The 9,939-nt window shown below is 51.1% G+C and overlaps 1 protein-coding gene across 1 annotated transcript in view; it reads left to right on the top strand.

The window, feature by feature from the left end:
* Positions 1-9,939, top strand: part of SMG9 (SMG9 nonsense mediated mRNA decay factor) — a 15,107-nt gene that overhangs the window by 748 nt on the left and 4,420 nt on the right. The window contains 5 exon segments of the mRNA XM_081807901.1: positions 2,073-2,228; positions 4,855-4,929; positions 5,019-5,283; positions 5,378-5,475; positions 7,014-7,154. Of these exon segments, the coding sequence (XP_081664027.1) occupies positions 2,079-2,228; positions 4,855-4,929; positions 5,019-5,283; positions 5,378-5,475; positions 7,014-7,154 (729 nt within the window). The 5' untranslated portion in view covers positions 2,073-2,078.

Here is a 9,939-nt window from a genome sequence, read left to right as displayed (position 1 = left end):
GTGTCAGAGGGTCCTTAGAAAAAGAGTGTGAATCGACTCTTAACGTTCTGGGGGTGGGGGGTGGGCATAGATACGGAGTCAGGAGTTTGCAAATAGACACTTAGGTTCGGGGAGAATCCCCACAAGGGTCGTGTGAAGAGATGCGCAGGTGGTGAGGAAGCTGCCCAGAGAATGCCTTGTTAGATTCCTAACGTCTGCGAGGTTACCGTCAGAGTCCTGTAAATAAACACAGACTGGCTTCAAGCATTTTGGGAGAATCCTCAAAGGAGCCTGGAAACACTGGGGGTCCCCAAATTGCATGTAGGTGGACTCAGATTCTGGGGAGCTCCCCCTTAGAACTGTCAAGTAGACGCAGATACTGTGGAAGTTCCCAGAATAACATGCAAAGGGACCACTTACTGCGTGGGAAGGGGGTCCCCTTGGTGTGTAAACAGATGCTTGAGCGGAATCCCCATTGAGGAAAGATACTTAAGGGTCCGGGTGGGGGGTGGGGCTGTCTCCAGACTGATCTCCATTAACCAACACTTAATGGCAGGGGAGGGTGGAGTCCCGATTTCTGAGGGGAATCTCCCTCAGAGATTGTAAACGGTCATTTAAGTGCTGAGTGGATCGTTTTTCCATAAGCATGTGTAAACAGGCCTTGCCCTCCTGTCCCCGAAGGCAGTTTGAGCTCAGTTTGTGGCTGAAGAGGTCACTTGGAGCAATGAGGAGCTAGACAAGCCCCTGCCTGGCTAGCAAAATTACTCCCACATCCTGTAAACACTGCAGTTCTGGAGAAAGAATCTTGCACAGGGACCTGTTAGTCACTGTTTGCTTGGGTGGGAGGGGGGGATTCATAGTATGATTTCACAGACACCTAAGAGCTAAGCAAGGGTCAGCAAACCTTCTGTAAAGGGCCAGAGGGGAATTGTTTGAGATTCTGCAGGCTGTACTGTCTCCATCTCAACTACTCAGTTCTGCCATTGTATGAAGAAGGCAGCTGTAGACAATTGATAAATTGATGGACGTGGCCGTGTTCCAATAAAACTTTATTCACAAAAACAGAAGGGAGCCCTGATTTGGTCCATAGACTACGGTTTGCCAACTTGACCTGTGAGCTGTATAGTAAATGGCATTATAGTCCTGCAAGCAGACTGTTAAGTACTCAGACACTTCCCTAGAATGAAGTGTAAACAGCTGGGGAAACTCCCTAGTGGGACCTATAAAGATAATTAAATGGTAGGGAGTGGATCATATTGGTAGCAGTACATTTTATAACATCTTAGATTAACCACTGGTGAGTGGTGTGTGAGGGATGGCAGACCATCAGAAATGGAAGGTAAACAGACTGATGCCAGATGAGACACCAGATGAAAATAGGCCCTTGAATGCCCTGCATATGCCAGTATTCAGTAATCAAAACAGTAGTTGTCGGACTGAGGATCATGTTACTGATTTGTAAGGAAATGCTTTGCTGCAGTTTGGGAAAGAAGATGTCCCATTTTATGTGACCCTCCCCCTATGAGTTATACTTATGTTGGGGCAAAGGGATTAATAGTTGGGAATAGTTTTGGCTACAAGTAAGAGGAGTGTATTTGTTTATCACCACATCCAGAAGTAGACAACGTAAAGTTAATAATAGGGGACCCCCTAATCTTTTTCTATCATGCCTTCTCTCCTTCCTTCCAGTCCAAGGTGCCTGCTTGAGCTCCAGCCTGCACACCACATTCCTTCCAGCCAGGAGGAGGGCAGAAGGCCAGTGCCAAAATGTGCCAATGTCTGTGAAGGAAAGTTCCTGAAAGCTGCCAAAACACACTTCTGGTTCATATCAGTGGCCAGAAAGAACTTAGTCACATGGCCATCTACCTGCAAATTATGCTGGGAAGTGTGTTCTGGACAGCCATGTGCCCTGCTCAGAACTGAGGGTTTTATATTTTTTGGAAGAAGTGAAGGAAGAGTAGATCTTGAGAGCCAGCTGGCAGCCACTGCCACAGCACAGAGCTCTCTGGAAACAAAGTGCCTTTTTACAGTCCAGAGTGAGCCAGATCAGAGAGCGTCTCTTCACCCTGAAATCAACCTCTTTCTCTCTGTAGGCAACCATGTCTGAGTCTGGCCATAGTCAGCCTGGGCTCTATGGGATAGAGAGGCGGCGACGGTGGAAGGAGCCTGGCCCTGGCGGCCCCCAGAATCTCTCTGGGCCTGGTGGTCGGGAGAGGGACTACATTGCCCCGTGGGAGAGAGAGAGACGGGTGAGTGAGTGGACCCAAGGGCAACATCCACATATCCACTCGTTCCACAAATGTTTTTTAAGCACCTGCCATGTGCCAGGCACTAATCTAGATGCTGGGGCTCTATGAACAAAACTGACTGGCCTCATGGAGTAAGGGCAGAGAGTGACAAAGGGGCTGTCTTAGATGAAGTGGACAGAGAGACCCTCCCTGAAGAGGTGACGAAATACACCATGACAAGATGTGAGGGAAGGGCATTCTGGGACAGAACAGCAAATGTGAAGGCCCTGAGCCCTGTGTGTGGTGAATTCAGGGAGTAGCCGGAAGCCAGTGTGGCTGCAGAGGCTGAAGAACAGAAGGTGCTTGAAGATCATGTCGGAGAGGTAACAGGCCAGATCACGTTGGACCTGAGAGGCCTGGGAAAGGAGTTTGGATTTCACCAAATGAAATTGGCATTGGAGAGTTTGAGCTGAGAGGTGCCATAAGCTCATATTTTAAAGAGTCGTATAATAACAGCAGTAGCTGTTTTTTGTTTTTTTTTTTTAATTTATTTATTTATTTGAGAGAGAGCACGCGTGCAAGCAGGGAGAGGGAGAGAGACAGGCAGACTCTGCACTGAGCATGGAGCCTGATGCAGGGCTTGATCCCATGACCCTGATATCATGACCTGAAGCGAAATCTAGAGTCGGATGCTTAACCCGCTTAGCCACCCAGGCGCCCCATAACAACAGCAGCTGTTACTATCTGTTGAGTGGCATGCAGCATGCTGGGCACCGCGCAAAGTGCTTTTTTTTTTTTTTTTAAAGATTTTATTTATTTGACAGAAAGAGACACAGCGAGAGAGGAAACACAAGCAGGGGGAGGGGGAGAGGGAGAAGCAGGCTTCCCGCGGAGCAGAGAGCCCGATGTAGGGCTCGATCCCAGGACCCTGGGATCACGACCTGAGCCAGAGGCAGACGCTTAATGACTGAGCCACCCAGGCGCCCCAACCGCTCAAAGTGCTTTAACATCCTTTGGGGTCTTCCTGAACCCTGAGAGCTACCTCATGAAGGAGAAGCTAGGATAGATTTGATTTTCACTAATGAAGAAAATGAGTCTCAGAGGAGAAGGGACTTACCCAAAGTCGAAGAGTCAGTAAGCTTTGGGGCCAGAACTCAAGCCCAGATCCAGCCGAGCCCAAGCACAGCCTGTTCTGTCTGCTACAGTGTCCTGGGCTGGGAATCAGGAGCCTCGGCGTGGGCGCAGGTCCTGCCTTGCTCCCCTCGTGTGCTTAAGTGACTCACTGCCAGAGCCTGCCCCCCACTCAGGTTCTTTCTCCACCTCTGAGAGAGGTTTGGGGGGAGGGTGGAAGAAGGTATCAATTGGGACTGGTTTCTGAACCATAAAACTGCAAACATGAAGAATAATTTATTCACAGGGAGCTCAGCTCTTGCTTGTTCCTTCCCTTGGGTTGCAGGACAGGTGAGAACAAAGGGTCTCTCTTCCTTCCACACATATCCTGGGGAACGTTACCATCTTCCTGTACTGTCAGCTTCAGTCCCTGGATAAGCAACTCCAAAGTCTCTTGTCTTTGTCCCTGACTTTGCCATTGACTGGCCAGTGGACTCCTCACATCCCCCGTGTCCCCTGCTGACCTCAGCAACTTCCTCCCATTTCTCCTCCTCCCAGTATCCATGACAGCCCATCGGGCCTCATCCTGGACCCCCCTGCCCATGCCAGTCAGACATGAGTGCTGCACGCTGTGCCTCCTGAATACATCTCCTGTCCACCATCTTCTTGCTGCCCTCACAGCCTCAGTCCCACATATCCTCCCCTCCTCCCTGGCCTTCTGAAGGCCCACAGCCTCGCTTGTAGTTCTGTCACAACTGTTCTTTCCAGAGCACTTTTGTGCCCTTTTGTTTGTTCTTCACCATCGGCCAGTATTCCCAACATATGGTGAAGAAACAGACCCGGTGAAGGTTCGTGAGTTTCCTCAGGGAACCAGAAAAGAACAAGACGCAAACTCAGATCTCTCCCTTTTCTTATCAAGCAGGTCGGGGGTGAGTCAAAAGAAGCACGAGGAGGGCAAGGTGTGGGAATCAGGCCACTGGCTTGGCAGGCACAGGAGTGGAGCTGAGGAGCGAGGATGGCAGCTATCAGGTAGTGAGCACCTGCCACGTGGACCGCTTACAAGTTCATCTACTTTCAGCCTTGTGGGAGTCCCGTGAAGAAATGCCTCTCCCTGTTGGCCAAATGAGGAAACAGGCCGAAGTGAGGGTGGTTCCTTATCCAAGTTCACACAGCCAACAAAAGGCAGGGCCAAGTTTGAACCCAGATCTAGTTCCAGAGCCCTAGCTCCTCCTACCTGGGCTTTGTTGTCCGACAGAGGCAGCTGAATGCAGTTCTGGAGCCAGGCTTCCAGCGTTCAAATCCTGGCTCCATTGCTTGTTGGCTGTGTGACCTTGGGCAAGGCAGTTGACCTCTCTGGAACTCAATGTCTTCATTTGTAAAATGGGGATAATCATATCTATCTCCCGGGGTTGTTGGTGGAATTGAAAAGTTAATATATGACGGCATTTAGAATTGTACCTGGCACATGGAAGGCCTTCGGGAGTGTCCGGGAGAGCCAGGGGAGCCGTTCCTGAGTAACTGCCCTCCCTCACCACAGGATGGCAGCGAAGAGACAAGCTCGTCGGTCATGCAGAAAACCCCGATCATCCTCTCAAAACCTCCGGCAGAGCGGGTGAGCAGGGAAGAATCTTCTGACAGGGAGGCTGGGAGCAGCTAGGGCAAGGATCTCTCCCACTGACTGGCAGCTTCTCTCTCCCATAGTCAAAGCAGCCACCACCTCCAACAGCCCCTGCTGCCCCACCAGCCCCAGCCCCTCTGGAGAAGCCTATCGTCCTCATGAAACCACGGGAAGAGGGGAAGGGGCCTGCGGCTGCAACAAACGCGTCCACCCCTGAGGGCACAGCCCCTGCACCCCCTGCAGCCCCCGCACCGCCCAAGGGAGAAAAGGAGGGGCAGAGGCCCACACAGCCTGTGTACCAGATCCAGAACCGAGGCATGGGCACTGCCGCCCCAGCAACCATGGACCGTGAGTTGGGGCCGGGCAGGATCTGGTTGGGGGCTGGAACGCCCTCACCCGGACCCTCATCACATCCTGTCTCCTGCTTTCCCCCCGTCTCCAGCGGTCGTGGGCCAGGCCAAACTACTGCCCCCAGAACGCATGAAACACAGCATCAAGTTGGTAGACGACCAGATGAATTGGTGTGACAGCGCCATTGAGGTACGCATGCTTGAGCTCGCCCAGGTCCCCCGTCTCGCCACGTCCCCCCCGCCTCCCCACCGCCACCCTCTCGGCAGGCAGTACCAGACTGGACAGCTTTCGGGCAGTTGCAACGAGGAGAGAGAAGGAAAGTCCTCACCTCGCCAGGGCTGAATGGCAGTGGCTTCCATAGATCAGCTGTGCTGGTTGTTAAAATACTGAAATAGTTTGCTCTTGGTTGGCAAGGAGGGACTCCCACTACCCCCCGGATGCCATCCCACAGCAGGGCAGCCCTGGACTCTGCTCCAGTTCCTTTCCGAATTGGGTGAAACCCAAGCTGTACCAGTGTTAAGCGGTTTGAATCTCACTCCCCAGAGGTTCCCCGTCCATCACAGTGGCCCCTGCTCTAATTCAGACCTCACATTCCTGGACTGCCCTACCTCCAGTCTCCCAGGCTTCATTTCTCCTCTCCTGCTGCTTCCCCCCGCCAGACCCGTCACATCCCATCCCTGCCCAGATTCTCCCAGATGTGTCCCTTTTCCTTCTCCCAACAGCTTGGACTTACTAAAACAACATGCCAGGCCCACCTTTTACCTGGCCTGCTGCCTTTCTGTGTCCACTGTCTTACTGATACCAACTGGGAGCTTTAAAACGAAACAAAACAAAACAAAAGCCAGTGTCCAGGCCTACTCTTCAAGCAGGACGCTCCGCAGTGTTGAGAGTGTATTTGCACCATCTAGTGTGGTAGCCACTCTCCTTCTGTGTGGCTCATGGGCACTTATCCACATATCCCCACATGTGGCTAGTATAACTAAGGAGCTAAATTTTTAGCTTTGTTTAATCTTAATTAAGTTTAAATGGCTACATGTGGACAGCATCTACTTTATTGAACAGGGCTAGGCCTAGGTATTCTGCTTTAATGTGTCTAGGGTTAGGCCCGAGGTGATTCTAAGGAGCCAGTTGAGGACTTCTCTGTTTTTCTTGAGGAGTGTCTCTCACACCCCCTGGTGGTGGAAGGCATCAGAACTGGTGGGCCAGAGGTGAAGGTCTCAGGATTTTCCAGGACGCTTAAATCCCACAGACAGGAGCCAGGATGGGCTGACCTCCCCTTCCTGCACTCTCTTCCCTTTTTCATGCTTTCATGTGTTTTCCCAACCTGCCAGAAGCCGAAAGCCCTCCAGGAGTCCGCTCCAGTAGCCCTCGGTTACAAGTCCTGTCTTCCTCCACCTGTCCTTCCTTCCTGTGCCTTTCTCCTTCTCTTCAGCAAAGTCAGGTTCCCCTTTTTCCCACTGTGTTCCAGCCACACTATTAGCATGTTGGTCATGCCAGGCTCTTCTCTACTTGGGAGCTCTCACAACAGTTACTCTGTGTGCCATCACATACATACACAGGCCCTTTGCCCAACTCAGGGGATTGAAGCCATCGAAGTTTTTCTTCATATCTGAAGAGGCAGGCAGGCCAGCCACGAAAGTCTCTGCCCCGCCCCCCTCCCCCGAGTCTCACTTCCACTCCAGCAACTGACACATTTATGAGGGTCACATTCCTTCATCTTCCCACAGTACCTGTTGGATCAGACTGATGTGTTGGTGGTTGGTGTCCTGGGCCTCCAGGGGACAGGCAAGTCCATGGTCATGTCATTGTTGTCGGCCAACACTCCTGAGGAGGACCAGAGGTAAGGGGTGTGGAAGGCCAGGAGGGAGGTGGGCACCCACCTGGGACAGGGAAGGGTGGGCCTGGGTATGGCAAGTGGTGTTACCAAAGGACTTTGGGATAATGTTTCACCTCCCATGGCCTGAATGCCTTTGTCAGATGAGGTGGTTAGGGGCTGGACGAAATCTTTGTGTAGCTCCAAGGTAACCAATCCTGTTTCTCCCTCCCTCCTTTCCTGCCTTGCCCCCAGGAATGGTACAGAGCCCAGCTTTGGATTTAGGCTGACCTCAGTCTCAGCCCTGCCACTCACCAGTTATTTGACCTCGAGCAGGTTACTTCACTTCCCAATATCTCACTTCATCGTCTGTAAAGTGGTCTTTTGAAGGATAAGATCAGGAAGGCAAACGTAAACAAGAACGTGACACAGAGCAAATGCTCGCAGGATATTGGTTGATAAGGCCTGGTAAAAAGAACGGGGAAAGAGACTCAGATGTAGGATGTGGGTTCTAGACCAGCCTCAGTCCTGCATTTTTGAGGAAGGACGGGGATGATTGTAAAGTACGAAGTCACAGGAGAGGATTGGGGGAAGAGGAAGCTTAAGAACTAGGGGCCAAAACTGAGGGCAGGGGAGGAAAGGGAAACAGGCAGGGACTAGGGAGGAGGGAACATACACAGTCTGATTAAGGAAGACTCAAACTGGGGAAGGAGAAAGGGTAGTAGCCACTTGGGATTGTCTAAAAAAATACAGGGGTTTGGTTTTTTTAATAAAACAGGTGACACTACTTTGTACTCCATGAGTGGGCATCGGGGTCCATGAACCTCCTAACAGTAAATGCAGAATTTTACACGTGTCTGCAATCAGGCTTTTCTTCTAGGGAAAGGGTCTGTAGTTTCTACTAGATCTTAGAGGGGTCTGATGGAGACCCAGAACAGGTTAAGAACCACTATTGTGAGAATATACATCCTCTAGAACCAGAGTTGTGGGGTTGCCCTTCCTCCCAGGTCCGCGCCATCTCCTCTCTCATAACTTGTAACTTACTTACTTGTAACTTAAGCTCACCTTGGCTCCACTTGGGAGCAGCTCCAGCTCTCTCAGAGAGCATTCTTTCCATCTCAGTTGCCCCCAACTAGCGAAATTTCCCCCCAGCTCTGAGTTCAGATTCCTGAGCTAGAGAGAATTCTACTGGCCTAGCTAGTCTTTCTGAGCCATGTCAGACTGTGGTGTGGTGGATTTTGATACCAACTCTTGCCATCGGGTCTCTTGATTATGGTAAGAATACATCTGCTTCTCCCCTTCTTCATTTCTATCTCCTGGTCCAAGCCTCTGACATCTCACCTGGAGGATGCCAAGAACCTCCTTACTGGTCTCCCTGCTTTTGTTCAACTAGTATTTATTGAGTGCTTATGATGTGCCAGGCACTGTTCTGGATGCCGGGCATACAACAGCAAAGAAAATTAGCAAAAATCTTTGTCAATAGCAAACAAAATTTGACATGTTAGAAGATGATAACCACCCGGGAAGGGATTATAGGGAAGCAGTATGGGCGCTAGATTACAGTTCTAAATCCAGTGGTCAGGGAAGGCCTCACTAAGGGGGACATTGAGAAAAAGCAGACATGGAGGAGGGAGAGCCTTCTAATCAGGGAATGGTAAAAGCTGGCCTCTGAGGCAAGAGCTTGCTTGGTGTGTGTGCAGCACAGTGTGGAGGCCATGGAGCTGGAGCAGAGTGAGCAAGGCAGGAAGTCATAGGCTATCAGGTCAGAGAGGTTAAGGGAGGGGCGCCTGGGTGGCTCTGTTGGTTAAGCATCTGCCTTCGACTCGGGTTGTGATCTCAGGGTCCTGGGATTGAGCCCTGTGTCTGGCTTCCAGCTCAGCAGGGAGTCTGCTTTTCCCTCTGTTCCTCCCCCCGCTTGTGCACTCGCTCTCTCTCTCAAATAAATAAAAAAATCTTAGGAAAAAAAGGATAAGGGAGGCCTGGGGTGACGGGCCTGTAAGTTGTCATCCACTCTTTCCGCCCTGCAGCCCTCACCGCATAGCACAAGGGGGAACTTTTCAAAACCCACATCCAGTCCTGTCATTTCTCTACTTAAATGTCTTCAGGGCTTCTTCAGGCTCATTAGCCAAAGCCCCAGCTCCTTACCATGTCCCACAAAGGCCTGCGTACCCTCTTCTTGCTCCCAGGCCTCCTTGTTCTCTGCTCTCGCCACACTGGTCTTTGACTCCTCATATACACCACCTGTGTTCTGCCTGGGACAGTCTTTGCTTCCATCCTCCATCCCCGCTGCACCTCCCCTTTAACTTAAGTTGCTTAATTAACTCTCTTCTCTCTCACTCAGTGTGGTCATTTTGCCTCTTTTATGGCATCCCTTCCCAGCTCTACCAACTGAGTTATCCCCACTCAGAGTGCTACATAGCTCTCCTTCCTGCCACTTGAAGTTACTGATTTCTCTTCTTTGTAAGGTAGACCAGAAGCTCCATGGAAGCAGAGCCTGTCCTTATTCACTGCCGCATCCTGGTATCTGGTACATAGGAGGCCTTCAGTACAGTGTTTGTTAAGTGGGAGGACCTTGCTCTGTGTCAGACAGCGTACTAAGCATCTCAGGGAGGTAGGGATTACCTTTTGAGAGATAGGTACCATTACCCTGATTTTACAGATTGAAAGAGGAAATCTCTCTTTTTTTTTTAAAGATTTTATTTATTTATTTGACAGAGACACAACGAGAGAGGGAACACAAGCAGGGGGAGTGGGAGAGGGAGAGGCAGGTTCCTGTGCTGAGCAGGGAGCCCGATGTGGGGCTCGATCCCAGGACTCTGGGATCATGACCTGAGCCGAAG

The sequence above is a fragment of the Leptonychotes weddellii genome, chromosome 16, assembly GCF_054177405.1.
Source record: "Leptonychotes weddellii isolate Sample4059 chromosome 16, ASM5417740v2, whole genome shotgun sequence".
NCBI classification, from domain to species: domain Eukaryota; kingdom Metazoa; phylum Chordata; class Mammalia; order Carnivora; family Phocidae; genus Leptonychotes; species Leptonychotes weddellii.
This window is presented reverse-complemented; position numbering and strand designations above follow the sequence as displayed.